General features: G+C 39.4%; 1 protein-coding gene across 1 annotated transcript; it reads left to right on the top strand.

The window, feature by feature from the left end:
• The first annotated feature begins 268 nt into the window (after nt 1-268).
• On the top strand, nt 269-13889 carry LOC125235510 (zinc finger CCCH domain-containing protein 14-like). The gene is made up of 12 exons (XM_048142083.1): nt 269-500; nt 1460-1502; nt 2215-2382; nt 2763-3430; nt 4383-4591; nt 6076-6204; nt 7111-7243; nt 8662-8813; nt 9467-9601; nt 10667-11253; nt 12272-12427; nt 13658-13889. The coding sequence occupies exons 1-12, from the start codon at nt 462-464 to the stop codon at nt 13852-13854; spliced, it is 2616 nt and encodes an 871-aa protein (XP_047998040.1). The 5' UTR covers nt 269-461; the 3' UTR covers nt 13855-13889.
• Nucleotides 13890-14728: the final 839 nt, after the last annotated feature.

Raw genomic sequence — 14728 nt, 5'->3', positions numbered from 1 at the left:
CTAGCTTTATACTTCCGTGGCAATTTCTAAACGAAACTTTTTTTAATTTTCCACTCCTAATTACGCACGCTATTTTAGTTTTGAAAATAAAAAAGATCTACGCTATTAATTGATAAAATATCACTGCAACTTACTTATATTTGGAATAACTTTTTTTTTTTATTAAAAATATTATTTTTATTTATTCGCTTACTAACAATACTAACTTTCTTTGCTGCACTCAAGTCTGCTAAAATCAACTAAAGCTGGTTGTGCGAATTGGAACGAAGTCTTCGTCTGCAACAAAAATTGACAAATGAAGTGCAAATGAAGAAATAATTCGTAAAACTATATTACGGGCTGTAAATAGCTATGAATTGTAGATTTAGAATGTTCTATTTTAAATATTAAAGTATTAGTTAGTGTAATTGGTTTTAGTAAGAAGTGTATATTGTGAAAGGACATATAAACTCTCCATCGAAATGGACGTCGTCGGCAGTGAAATTGGCCAAAAGATGCGGGTAAATAAGCTCTATTTCATATTTCAACTGCGTGTATTAGTTCTATTGAAGGTATAAACTGTTGCCACCTAAGGTAACCATTGTAACACTCTATTATATTTTACAAGTTACATTTTCCATGCGCTGAAATGACATCTGAAGTGTAGCATAACCATACAATATAAAATGTTACGATAACAGCGGCATAGTTCCGCAGTGTGTTAGGCTAAATGAATTAACATCAGAAAATCAATTAAAAGACATCATAACAGCGGTTGCTCAGTATAAAAGGCATAGTTGCACACTGATTTCTTATTAAAACATTTTTAAATGCTATTCATTTAAAAGGCTTCCTGTCTCGTTAAACCTGACCGCTAATTACTTGTGCTACAACATACGCCTAAATAATATAAGATTTCTTATGAACAACAAGTTTGCCATCCTTAAAAGGTTTAACCCATCAATCCCATCATATGTTGCAGGCACGGATCCATGTGTAAAATTAGGTCATCTTTTTGCACTTTTTCCGGAACAATTTTTCTTGCTCTACATGGCATAGCCAAGGTTGGCACCAACTCTTTTTTTTTTAAAAGAGCAGTGAAATTTATTGTAGGACTAAATTACACAGAAAATGTAGGTACTTATATAATATATCTATAAAATATTGATTTTAGTCTGTGTCGAGCTGTCATCAAAATCGAGGCGTAGTACAGAAGTACGAATATCCTATACATTACAGGTGCCATCTTTGATTTTTCCCTTTGAAATCTATCCTACATCTGATTGAATAATGTGAAAACGCACTAATAGTTGAAGACATCTTCTTCATCCTTGCTCCATCCCACTTTAGGTGGGGTCGGCTCTCCTAATTATCTTGCGCCATGAGATTCTGTCGAGGGTTGTCGGGTCAGGTAAATTATTTATTTTAGTTAGTTGAAGACATCACTTGTCTTAAATCAGAATTATGTTTTTTTTTTCAGTCTGCCATCAAGGCAAAACTAACTGAACTGGGCTGTTATGTTGGTAAGTGTTCAAGTTCTTTAAGTATAAACAGGTATGATGTTATTACATAGGTAAGTGTTCCAAAGATGAGCCCTGTAAGGGCATAGCAAACATTACTTTAAAGTGAACCAACTATGTATCTATAATCAAAGATGTCTAAGAAAAAAATGTATGTCAGAACCATAAAGGAACATTGATTCTGGTTCAGATGGTGCAAATATAAATATTTGTCAATTTTAACTATTAAAAATTATTAATAGACATTTATTCTGAGGGAAGAGGGACCACTTTTGGCATTAAACGGGTTGAAAGAGAATGAGAAAAAGCTTGCATATTTTATATACACCCTGTTTTTATTGAATTCCGTTAACTTTAAGGGAAGATTCTTTACATCAAATACAATTCATTTCTCTAAGAAACTAGCATCTTAACTCTTGAAGTTATCGAGTTATTAAAAAATAAAGACAATTACTGAACACGTGTGTCACAGCCTTTACCAATTCCTAATGTTATTTGTTTTGACATGTGCCGTCAATCACTTGACACTAACTTGAATGTTATTCTTAAGGGTCTCTCACACTAATAAATTCATTTATTATGTATGAAAATGATGATTTTTTTTTGCGAATTTAACTAAAAGTGACATACAGGGTGGTTCCTGTTAATGAACCTAACAACGTGTCAAATTTAACGGAAAACAAAAAAAAACACGGTGTATTGTATTTATTTCCAGATGACGAGCTCCCAGACTACGTCATGGTCATGGTGGCCAACAAGCGCACCCGCGCTCAGATGGAGGACGATCTTCAGTTGTTCCTCGGAGACAACACTGAGTTGTTTGTCAACTGGCTGCATCAGGTGCTCAAGAAGTTACAGGAGGTTACCGTTACAGCGCCGATAAGTGAGTACATTTCTTATAATTACCCACACATTCTGCCATAGCTCATGAAGTCTTGGGGAAGTGTTTGCAACTAATGACAGAATAAGGTACAAGGTTTATGATAGCAACTGCCAAGCTTTCAACACACAGGGCAAACTAGGCTATGAGATAAGTCCTGTGTCCTAACAATTTTTTACTTCATTGTAAAGGGACAGGGAAAAAATATTAATTTACACATACACAAGAATTCTAATTCTAACGCGCAACCTTCAGAACCTAACTTTTTTTATACCACGTCGGTGGCAAAAAGGTATGCGGTCCGCCTGATGGAAAGCGGTCACCGTAACCATGGTACGATTTTATGAAGAAGAATAAAAACAAACATTATTTTTTCATTTCAGAAGTAGCAGAATCTGAAAAGAGCAAAGACAGTTCAACAAAAGAAAAGAAATCTAAAGATAAAAAAGACAAGGATAAATCTAAAAAATCCGAGAGCTCTAAAAAGTCCAAAAAGAAGGACAAAGAAAAACTACACAAGAAAAAAGATAAAGAATCCAAAAAAGCTCATAAGAGTAAGAAAAAGAGTAAAAAGCATGAAATGATCAGGCCTAACATACCACCTCTACTCATGAACATGGAAAAGGAATCTGAGCCATCTATTACTGATGTATTTGCTGGTCAGATTTTGAAGAACCATGGTATTACTTTAGAAACACCTAAAATAGATACAAAAGTGGATGAAAAACCTGCATTACCGGAATTAAAGAGGCCAATTTTGCCTATTATAGACCCAGCTACAATAAATTCACAGCCGGAGCCTTCACAATCTAGTATGGAAAGTATTACAACAATCAGTGACCATGATGTTGAGGAGGTACCTACAGCACCTACCGTACCAGCACCAAGGGATGAACAGATTAAGGAGATGAATGAGATTGAAGCGAAAATTCAGGGGTTGAAACAGAAGTTAGCCGAGCAGTTAGATTCTATGTCGGATGATGAGGATTTTCTGACTATAAGGACTGAAGCTGAGGAGTTGATGAATGATTTTGCTGAAGATGTGTATCAGGTAAGGAATATTTACAGTAACAGTATTATTAGTGTGAAATTCTGAATACACTATCATCGTGTTGAGCTGTATAAAAAAAATGCTTATAATAAAAATAGAATAGAATAGAATAATTGGTAACATTAACCTAGTATTGTTTCACGTCGTAACCTGCACGAGATTTCTCTGAGGAAGTCCAGGCCATCTTCCATTTTATCTGGTCATGGGCATCTAAAGTCCAGTATTTAAGTGTTTTGGAAATCCTAAATACTCGACACACTATTCTGTAACAGATCACCTTTGTGGAATAGTGGCCCCATTATAGGGTAAAGGAATATAACCTTATATTATTGAATTAGCTATCGTAAGGCTTCGTAGTGCCCGTATCTTACTGTGACCATTCCTGATCTATCGTGATCTGCAGTGCTCGGACAAGTCATCGCAAAACAATCGCAAGACTGCAATAGAACAAGATCAATAGAGTCGCATTATGTACAATATTATTTAATTATATTTTTGAAACAATTTATTATTTGGAAATAATATTAATAATACGAAATAACCGTAAGTAAGCAAATAATTGTATTAATTAGAATTGTCACCACGAAACTAGGTACTTACTTCAAGCATGCCACTTTGACAAATCTTCAAAAACAATCTTCAAACTTTAAAAAAGGTCAAATGTTAAATTATAAATAAAACTTTGGAAACGGATTATATCGCGTATAATGAATTTACAATTCATCCCGACGTTTCGAACACTTTACAGCATTCGTGGTCAACGATGAGTAACTATCGCGGTAACCGAAGACAATATTATGTTAAATTATAAATTACGATAATATCAGCTTTACACAATAATAATCTTAAGTCGCGACTCTATAATAGTCTTGTCTCATGTCCATATCTGTTTCTGCGATGACTTGTCCGAGCAGTGGTGATCTGCTTGTGAATGTAACCTTACTGTTTACAGGAAATATCGGCAGCAGCGCCGCGCGCTCCCGCGACTCCTCCCCTCTCCCTCGCGTCTCCCCCTCGCTCCCGCTCCCCCTCCCCCTTCCCCCCTAAGCCTCCCTCGCCGGAAGCGCTCCCGCAGATCGAGCTGCAGTTGCCCAAAAGGCCCGTCAGGGAGAGGCTAGGGGCCAGAGAGGACAAACTTGATAAAGCTGAAAGTCCAGAAAGGTTGTTAATTACGAGTTAAGGTAGTAAGGAGAGTGGTGTACTACTATTATACTTATTTATTTACACAATTTGCAGTTGTTCAATGGTGTACCTGTTTCGGTTTAGACGCCATTTAGGCAAACTGTCATGTGTACTTATGTCATTCGTCAAAGAAATTTAACCTGTCTAATATCTGTACAGTATGAGTTATGTAGCCATCTAAATTGAACCGTATGGTATTGGCTGGGTGCACGATGACAGCATCACCAAGCAGTTACAACTACGGCGGACTTTGAAACGCCAAATGGCTTTCTGTCTATGAAGAGTAAGTAAATAAACAAATAATTTTAATGAGATAGCGTTATGTTTAATTCAATCATATAAATTTATAGTGTCGATAATAACATTCACCTTTTTAAACTCAGTTTTAAACTCCGTTTAAAATGACACAATCAATAAATTTCAGGTAGTTTCTCACGTTTGAGTTCGCGAAATGTAAATAAAGAAGTAAACAGATTTTAGGTAATAACGCTTTTCATATACAGGGTGCCCGGTAATTAATGGACAACCTTTTAATCACCAAGAGGGCACCTTATACTGGTCCAGAAAATCGACTTTGAGGTTTAGTAAAAGTAGCCTGGTTTTCGAGATTTTCACACTTTTAAAAATTTTAATGGTTATTAATGGACAACCTTTTAACCACCAAGAGGGCACCTTATAATGGCCCAGAAAATAGACTTTAAGGTTTAGTAAAAGTCGCCTGGTTTTCGAGATCTTCACACTTTTTAAAATTTTAATACTACCTAAAATTTTTGGTGGTTAAAAGGTTGTCCATTAATTACCGGGCCCCCGGTATATTGGAGACGATTATTTATGCCTGTAGTGTCGTTAATAATGCAGATTTTTTGTGTATTTTAAAAGTATGTTGTTTTAAAAGTACTTATGTTAGTTTACTTACTTTTTCCTCTTACAACGATTATCTATTTCATTTGTTGGTCTCGTTTCACATTTGCTTGTGCATATTTATTAAATTTGTGATCACTGTTTTTCCCAGTGTTCGTACAGTTGTGTACAGTGACGCATATTTATTTATTTTTACTTTAAATGCACGGATACGTAAATTTCGCTGTAAAATGTGACAGTTGGTCTGCCGAGAGTTCCTTTTTTGGCCACGGTGCGCGCTGCGATCGATTCATGGTTCTCCCACCACCTATTGCGCACCCAGCCAATAATATGAGGTTCTAGAAGAATCTTTACAGTTATTTATATCTTTTTTCAATATAACTCCAATTTGTTATTCGTTCGTTTTAAAATAAACTTATTTTACATTAATTATTCCCTTAAAGACGGGTTCTCATATACCATAAAAACTTACATTGTGATTAAGTGATATTTGTCTTATGTAACCAACATTTTATCAGGACAAGTATAATGATAACGGAAAAGAAAATAATTTCGTAATTTTTTAATTCGTTATATATTATTTGAATAAGAAATAATTTCAGATTCACGCCCGAAAGAGAGCCGGAAACCAAGAGAGCGCGAAGTCGCTTAGATGAACCGCCGGAAAAGCAGCGCAAGATAGATGATGATGATGATGATCTTGAAACTAGTTCTAAAAGGATTTCGTCTAAGTAAGCTTATCAGTCTATCTTATAAATGTTTACTAACCATAGGCACAGTATAATAAAGAGTACTATCGCACAGTATGGCCACTCCCGCTCCCCGCTGAAAGTGCCGCCCACCCCCTCTCGGTTACCTCACAGTTACCGCCTGTCAAAAACACGAACAATCGACCTGTGATATCTTACTCATACAAGCATGGTACGCGTTCACCTACACGAGCTTAGAATGTGTGCTAGGAACCCTTTTTTTTTTTTAGATTTGATTGCCAGTGTCCGAGGTGTGCCATAGGCATAGAGGAATTAGTAAGACGAGTTGTAACTCCATACATCAGTAAATGCGGGTTATTTGTATAGGCATAGTTAATTGACATCTAGCGACAATCACGCGTCAATCACGCGTCTAATGGCGTGAATTATCAGTATCACTACTCGATACTAGGTGGTAACTGTGTCTCGTCTGCAAACAATGTAATATTAGAACAGTTTACAACATATATTACAAGCAGAAGGAATTGAAAACAGAATACTCCCGGTCGCGGTCCCGAGTTCGATTCCCGGTAAGGGCATTTATTTGTGTGATGAGCACAGATATTTGTTCCTGAGTCATGGATGTTTTCTATGTATGTAAGTATTTGTAGTATATTATATATATCGTTGTCTGAGTACCTGCAACACAAGCCTTCATGAGCTTACCGTGGGACTCAGTCAGTCTGTGTAAGAATGTTCTATAATATTTATATTTATTTAATATTTATTTTAATATAATAATACTGATTAGTACTATTGTGTTGTTAGCTAAAAATTGGTGAGCATTAGACTTTTCGTTCGTCGCGACATCTATTGACAAGTAGTAGAGTTGATATTGAGAAGCCTTAGCGTTTGACGTACATTTAACTCTGATAATAATCGTTGCAGAGTGGCAGTATTGGAGCGCACGCCGCGAGTCTGCGCAAGCGTGGTGCGAGTGCGTCCGCGGCCGCGCGTGGCTGCGCCCAGCAACAGCTTACTGCTGCGAGCGGTGGCCGACGCGCACAAGAGCCTGCTCAATGTGAGTATTGCATCATTTATATCCTTAATAGCTTTTGCCCGCGGCTTCGCTCGCGTTAGAAAGAGACAAAAAGTAGCCTATGTCACTCTCCATCCCTTCAACCATTTCGTCGCTCCGTTTTACCGTGAAAGACGGACAAACAGACACACATTTTCCCATTTATAATATGTATTAGTATGGATAGTATCTGAAATTTGGTCAAGAAAGTTCCCAGCCAAATAATAACCTATATATTATAATTGATAGTAAGTGTTGATTTAGAAATTGACTTGATATTTGAGCGCTTTAAGCGTTCAGCAACAGCTTATTACTACGAGCTGTGGCCGACGCACACAAGAGCCTGCTCAACGTAAGTCTTACATCCTTATACTAATTAAATTTGGCAAAGAAAGTTCCCAGTCAAATAATAACCTGAATGATTGATAGTAAGTGTTGGTTTTGAAATTGACTTGATATTTGAGCGCTTTAAGCGTTCAGCAACAGCTTATTACTACAAGCGGTGTCCGAAGCACATAAAAGTCTGCTGAACGTAAGTCTAAGACCTGAGTGGACGCTTACGGCTCAGCCACGACATTGGTCTAAGCGCGACAGCGGTGAGCGGCGGCCATACATTGGAGCGAGACACAGCGATGGGACTTTTCATTCACACGTATGGCTGCCGCTCACCGCTGTCGCGCTTAGACCAATGTCGTGGCTGAGCCGTTAGCGTGCAGCGGGACGGGCTCGCTACTCGCTATGCAGCGGGGACTCAGGACACTTGTATGAGTTTCCATTGTTTGATACGCACGCCGCACGCCCCCGCCCCGCACAACGCCCAATGTGAGCCTTACACTGTCTACAATAGTCTATGTAGAATATCCATTAGGCCGCTATTAGACTATCATATATTTCTCACAGAAATATGATCAAACTTTGATTAATAGATAATCAGAGTTAATAATCAGATCATATTTTCTATGATAGTCAAATATCGGAACTCTATACCAGAGATTTATTGCGCAACCATCAACAACTCACAGCTACGTGTTATGGCGAACGCACGCGAAAGCCTGCTTAGGGCCAAGTTGCATCAACCACAGTTAACAGACACATCAACGCACGCAGCGGAAGTCTATTGAAATTATTAATTACATGTGCCTATAACATTTGAAGAGTTCCCTCGATTTCTCCAAGATCCCATCATCAGACCCTGACTTGGTGCCAATGGGACCATCTCGGGTTATACCTGATCGATTAAAAAAAAATTTTGAAAATCGGTCCATGATTCTCGGAGATATCGAGTAACATACATACAAAAAAAAACATTCAGTCGAATTGAGAACCTCCTCCTTTTTTTTGAAGTCGGTTAAAACAAAAGAATTTGGTTTCGTGCAACCGACCCTTAACCTGAGTCTTTCCTTACATATTTTTCTTTCTAGATACCACCAAAAATGGAAACTGAGCCAGCGAAAGTGAAGCGAGCCCTCGTGAAGCCAATGCGGCGGTGTGTCGATGCACAGAAGATAGTCATACAAGTGCAAGCTGATTCACATACAGAAACAACTGAAAAGGCGGACAGTGAGAAACAGAGGTAAGAACTTATTTTTCCCTATTTCTGAAACAGTCCTGGTTCGTTTACCAAAATAATCCCGAGAGTTTCGGCGTAAGACCAAATTGTCGTCTTTGTTGTCACAAAATGAATTATTCCGATTTCTTTAGAACGGATTCTTCGTCGCAAAAATAGAGCATGGGTAGGGTAGCATGGTAGCATGGTCAGGCGATAAATGATAAAACATCAGGCCGTCCCTGTCACACTATTTGTAAGCGCGATAGAGACGGCCTAATGTTTTATCATTTATCGTGCGACCATGCTTGCCTGCCTGGTTAACGGACAACCTTCTGTGGTGCTTCCTTGCGCTATGATATGGGGTTCCTCAAGAAGCAGTTATTTAGGGTTCTCAAAGGTCGGCAACGCATAAGTGGCTACCCTGTTTACTTATATCCATGGGCGGCGATGACTACTTCCCATCAGGCGGCTCGGCTGCCACTTTCATAAAAAAATCTGCAATAATGCGTGATGAATTGATGATTTTTGACCAAGATACTACAACATACCAAGATACCGAAATAGGTACCAAAAGGTACAAGTTAATAGGGTTAAAAGTAATATGGTAACTGTCAGGCCTTCATGCATTTACATAGCATGGCATTCAGATGTCTAATTTAATATGGCTCTTATTCCAGATCGCCCTCAGAGAAAGAGGAATTCTCGCCCGCTCTGTTCACCAAGAAGATCGTCAACACAGATTACGTGCCGCCGCGAACTAAGGATCCAAGGACGTCCAGTGTGCGCGACGATACTCTAGTCATAGAAACACTGTAAGTTTATAAATAACACAGAATACGGGTTAAGAATTTCACCACCCCCTTTCTTCCCGTGGGTGTCGTAGAAGTCGACTGTTGGATATGGGATAAATTGTGGCGTAGGCCAGAGGCTGGCAGCCTGCCACTGCAATGTCACAATTTAGATTTCTTTCAACCCCTTTTTGCCAAGGGTGGCACTGAAACTTGAGTAGTTCATGTGCTCTGCCTACCCCTTTATGGAATACAGGCGTGATTTTATGTGTGTATGTATGTGAAAAATACACACAAAAATAAGATATATAAAATATAATAAAAGTAAAAAAAAAAAATGACTGAAAATATGATAGAAAAAATATAATAAAAGTAAAATAAAAAAGCTGTGTCAGTCAATTCATTACAAATTCACGCAAATTTGCCTGAACGCATTAAATATGTATGCAGGGCAAGAATTTTTGAAAGAGTGTTTAGTACCCCTATGCCTATCTTTTTACGCAGTCCCTTGGGTTTTTTACGCATTTATAAAGTCAATGTAAGGTTTTTTTTTTTTTATACTACGTCGGTGGCAAACAAGTATACGGCCCGCCTGATGTAAAGCGGTCACCGTAACCTATGGACGCCTGCAACTCAAACAGTGTCACATGCGCGTTGCCACCCCATTAGAAACTTGTACATTCCCTTTTGCTGTGTTAAGTACACAGCAAAAAGGAGTGTACAAGTTCCAAGGAGGGTTCGGGTTGCCGACGACTCAAAGGACAATAAACGGAACAAGTTAATAGTTCCGTAAGTCCTCCGTCATCAGCACACCGCACCCTCGTTGAGCTCTGGCAGCCTTACTCACCGACAGGAACACAACACTATGAGTAGGGTCTAGTGCTATTTGGCTGCGGTCTTCTGTAAGGCGGAGGTACTACCCCAGTTGGGCTCTGCTCTAGATTCGAGCGAGACGATATCCGCTGTGCTATGCCCTACCACACAAAGCGGAATATCATTCGCTATGCCCTACCTCCTATTATATTATTTGGTATTTTGTTTGTAAATGATTCTCCTATTTGCGTTTCTACACTTTAATTTTTTTTACAGAAATATCCACAACCCAACAGTAGACAAACAAAAAGACACACAATTTATTGTTACCATGGACGGATATGATCCTAACGTGTTCCTAGCCAAAAAACTATTGACAGAAGGTCTCTTAGATGACGATGACAAAAGCAAAAAATCAGACACTGATTCAAAAACTAAAGATAAACCAGATAAAGTTTATAAAGAGGTAGATGAAAGAACAGAAACAGTAAAAAATAAAGAAGTGAAAGAATCTAAAAAGGAAATCAATAAAGATCTACCTATAGAAAATAAAGTAAAGCATGACAAAAAAGATTCAAAAGATGACAAAGATGTAGCTCCAAAAAAGCGTCTAAGTGATACTAGCGAAGAGAGTGACACTCAAGTTATAATAAATCCAGAAACGGAAAAGACTGAACCAGAAGTAGAGGAGAAGTTAGAAGTGCCGGTTGTTAGAAAGAGAAAGAAGAGTCCGATAGTGTTTGATGTGGAAAAGAAAGAGAAGAAGGATAGAGCGAGGGAGCGGACTGAGAGCGCTGGGAGTGATAATCATGTGACTGTAACAACAATTACTAGTACGCATAAATATGATTCAGTTCCTTCATGTAAGTAGCAATAAAATTTAAGATCAATATGCTCTTTCTTTACGTAGTGTACATGGGTACCAACTTTTCCATTTGGTGTTTTTGAGACAACAATACAGTAGCAAAGAAGTCTAAGTGCTAGTGAAGTTATCATAAAAACTATACTCCTAAAATTATAAATACGGCAAGGCTCGGAACCAGTTTATTTTTTACCGGTTAAAACCGGTTTATTTCGATTTCACTCCGAACTTTGTAAAGAACGCGAACGTTACGAGAACTTTATTTTAACCGAAATAAACCGGTTTATTCGACGAGCGGCGAAACGCAACGGCGCCGCATATATCGTTCACGCAGCAACTTTTTTGTTTGGTTAGAACAGTATATTACCTATCATGCTGTGGAATAAACCGGTTTATTTCGTTCTAAACCGGTTAATCGAACGAAACCTTTATGAAAGCGTTCCCCCAAAAACCGGTTTAAAAATAGCGGTTTTTCGAGCAAAAACGAAATTTAAAGGTTTTGCCGCAAGTACATGATAACGGTTTGAAAATTTAACCGGTATCCGAGCCCTGAAATACGGATTCCGAAGTAGTTCTTTGATCGCTTTCTATTAGATTCTATGACGACTATGACAAAGATCAAACTTGCATTCTATCCATGCACCTATTAGCTCTGATCCAGTGGTTATAAACCAGTAGTCCCTTACCTGGCAGCACTTGGCTCGGACTTAAAGTCTTAGACAGACTCCCAGCGGTTCCCCTAAATTTGTTAAAACCCCCTTCTTTGTCTCAAAATCATTGCCAGGTTGCCTGGACCCTTATAAGCCCGAGTCTCATAAGTCTAAGGGGCATTCCAACCAATACTTGAAATGACTCTAAATTTATAAAGAACACAATCTTTTACTGACTTTACATTATTGGTATCGGCGTGATCACCAGGCAGGCAAGTATGGTAGGGACGGCCTGTTTTATCATTTATCGCGCGACCATACTTGCCGTTCAGATTTTATCAGAGCTAAATATTACTATTGCATTTTCAGTGTCAGCGGCAGAGCGCGCCGTGATCCCGTGCCGAGCGTTCCCCGCGTGTCGCTATGGCAGTTCCTGCGCGTTCCTGCACCCTCGCTGCAAGTTCGCAGCCGCTTGTACGCGCAGGGATTGTGTGTATACACACACACAGCCGCCTAAACTCGTGGGTGAGTGTACTGTTAGTTATCTGTCTCTTATTAGTGTCATCAACGTTCTAGTTCCATGTAGAGTGGCTACGGTAATTAGTGCGCGTTCCTGCATCACACTGCAAGCTTGCAGCCGCTTGTACACGCAGGGATTGTGTGTATACACACACACAGCCGCCTAAACTCGTGGGTGAGTGTATCTGTTGTGTTGTGAACCTTCTACAGTGTCTAGTTTTATGCAGTCTTCCTAGTATGTCGCTACGGCAGTTCCTGCGCGTTCCTGCATCCGCGCTGCAAGTTCGCAGCCGCTTGTACACGCAGGGATTGTGTGTATACACACACACATCCGCCTAAACTCGTGGGTAAGTGATCTATCAGTTATCTGTCTCTTATATAGTGTCATCAACGTTCTGTCACGTAGCGACACCTAGTGAGTATCAGTGTTACTACGCGGTATATATACCAGTTCTATGCCGAGACGCTACGGTAATGCGTGCGCGTTCCTGCATCCACGCTGCAAGTTCGCAGCCGCTTGTACGCGCAGGGATTGTGTGTATTGTATACACACACACAGCCGCCTAAACCCCTGGGTGAGTGTATCTGTTGTGAACCTTCTACAGTGTCTAGTTTTATGCAGTCTTCCTAGTATGTCGCTACGGCAGTTCCTGCGCGTTCCTGCATCCGCGCTGCAAGTTCGCAGCCGCTTGTACACACAGCCGCTTGTACACACATCCGCCTAAACTCGTGGGTGTGTGTATCTATTGTATCCCATCTACAATGTCTAGTTCTATGATGTTTTCCCAAACCAGTCAGACAGTTTTCAAAGGGCAATCTTGGCTTCCTCGATCTGTTTTGTGTACGGACATTTATCGCTCACTAGCTTTTTCCCGCGGCTTCGCCCGCGTACTAATCTAGTTTTTCCATACAAACTTTGGACCCCCATTTAACCCCTTAGGAGGTGAATTTTGAAAATCCTTTCTTACTGCTCCTCTACACCTTATAAGGAACGTACGTGCCAAATTTGGGATCTCTAGGACCAGCGGTTTCGGCTGTGCGTTGATATGTCAGTCAGTCAGTTTCTTCTTTTATATATTTAAAAGATGTGCACCCTGGCTGGCAAGCGTGATAACCGAAATAAGGCCGTCCTTTTCGCACTATTTGTAAGTGCGATAGGGACGCACCTATAGGATAAAGTTTATCGAACTAGTGTAATCGAAGCTGCATATTTTAACTCCATAATTTTGTCCCCAGCGTCCCACGTAGTCCCGGCCGCGACCTTCAAGACCATCCAACCATCAGCTTTACCCACCATCTGCAAGTTTTACCCCAACTGCGTGAACCCCGCGTGCCACTTCGCGCACCCTAAACCCTGTCGCTACGGTAAAGGCTGTCTCAACAAAGCCGAGTGCAATTTCTACCACGCCGACAAGTGGCGGTATCCCGTGTAGCGTACATGTAGACTAATATACAATTATTATAATTATTACTGTTGTTTTATTTTACTGATTTTGATAGAAAAAAATCCCAAATCTGTAAAGATCGTGTCCGTCATATTCTGACAGATATTATAAGAGCGTTTCCGCATTATTCGACCCGATATCCGATGTAGGACCGACATTCTAAACGTTAACCCTTTACCAGGCGAAGGTATGTATTCCTCCCACACCTTATATCGGTTACCGTAGTCAGGTTTTAAGTTAAGTTAGGTTCTATGACGTCACTACACGTCTGACAGCGTTTTCGGTGGCCAAAGTTAAAAAAATATTACACACATTTTTAATCGAAAATACGTAGCCACCATACACTTATAATACCCAAAATCTATAAAAATTGGTTTCTTATGTCAAATACTACAGGAAACAATCATTTCTTGTGCCAAATTCGATAAGAGTAGTAGCCTATTGTGCAATCCACTTAAAATTTGTTTTTAAAGTACCTAAATGTTTTCGGGCGTTGTAAATTTTTGTACCTACGGGCCGATTTTTGAGTCTCACGCGTTCGAATTCAGAAAATTGTCACTGAAAATAATAGGCAAGTCACCGTTTTCAACCGGTATTACCGCAACCTCAAAAATCGGCCCCTAGTCCGTAAAGTACTAAGCCAAATGAATATTTAAGATGAGTCGTAAAATGTATGGGGTCCAACACATTCCACGATTCTTCTCTTTCCGAACGGGGAGCCGATTTTTGAACGTCGACCATTCGATTTTGTGAATTTCGTTCAATGATACCTCCACTACTAACGATTTAAATTATACTAACAGAATCGAAAACGAGTGTTCATTACTCCTAGATTCAAAATTACTAGCCGTGCTTTTTCAAA

Source organism: Leguminivora glycinivorella, chromosome 17 (genome assembly GCF_023078275.1).
Source record: "Leguminivora glycinivorella isolate SPB_JAAS2020 chromosome 17, LegGlyc_1.1, whole genome shotgun sequence".
Taxonomy (NCBI): Eukaryota; Metazoa; Arthropoda; class Insecta; order Lepidoptera; family Tortricidae; genus Leguminivora; species Leguminivora glycinivorella.
The sequence above is the reverse complement of the archived record's forward strand: the minus strand, read 5'-3'. Positions and strand labels throughout refer to the sequence as shown.

Coding starts and splice junctions, on each gene's coding strand:
- LOC125235510 (XM_048142083.1), top strand. CDS start 462: ATGGACGTCGTCGGCAGTGAAATTGGCCAAAAGATGCGG. Junction 4,592..6,075: donor AAAGCTGAAAGTCCAGAAAG/GTTGTTAATTAC, acceptor AAATAATTTCAG/ATTCACGCCCGAAAGAGAGC. Junction 6,205..7,110: donor TCTAAAAGGATTTCGTCTAA/GTAAGCTTATCA, acceptor TAATCGTTGCAG/AGTGGCAGTATTGGAGCGCA.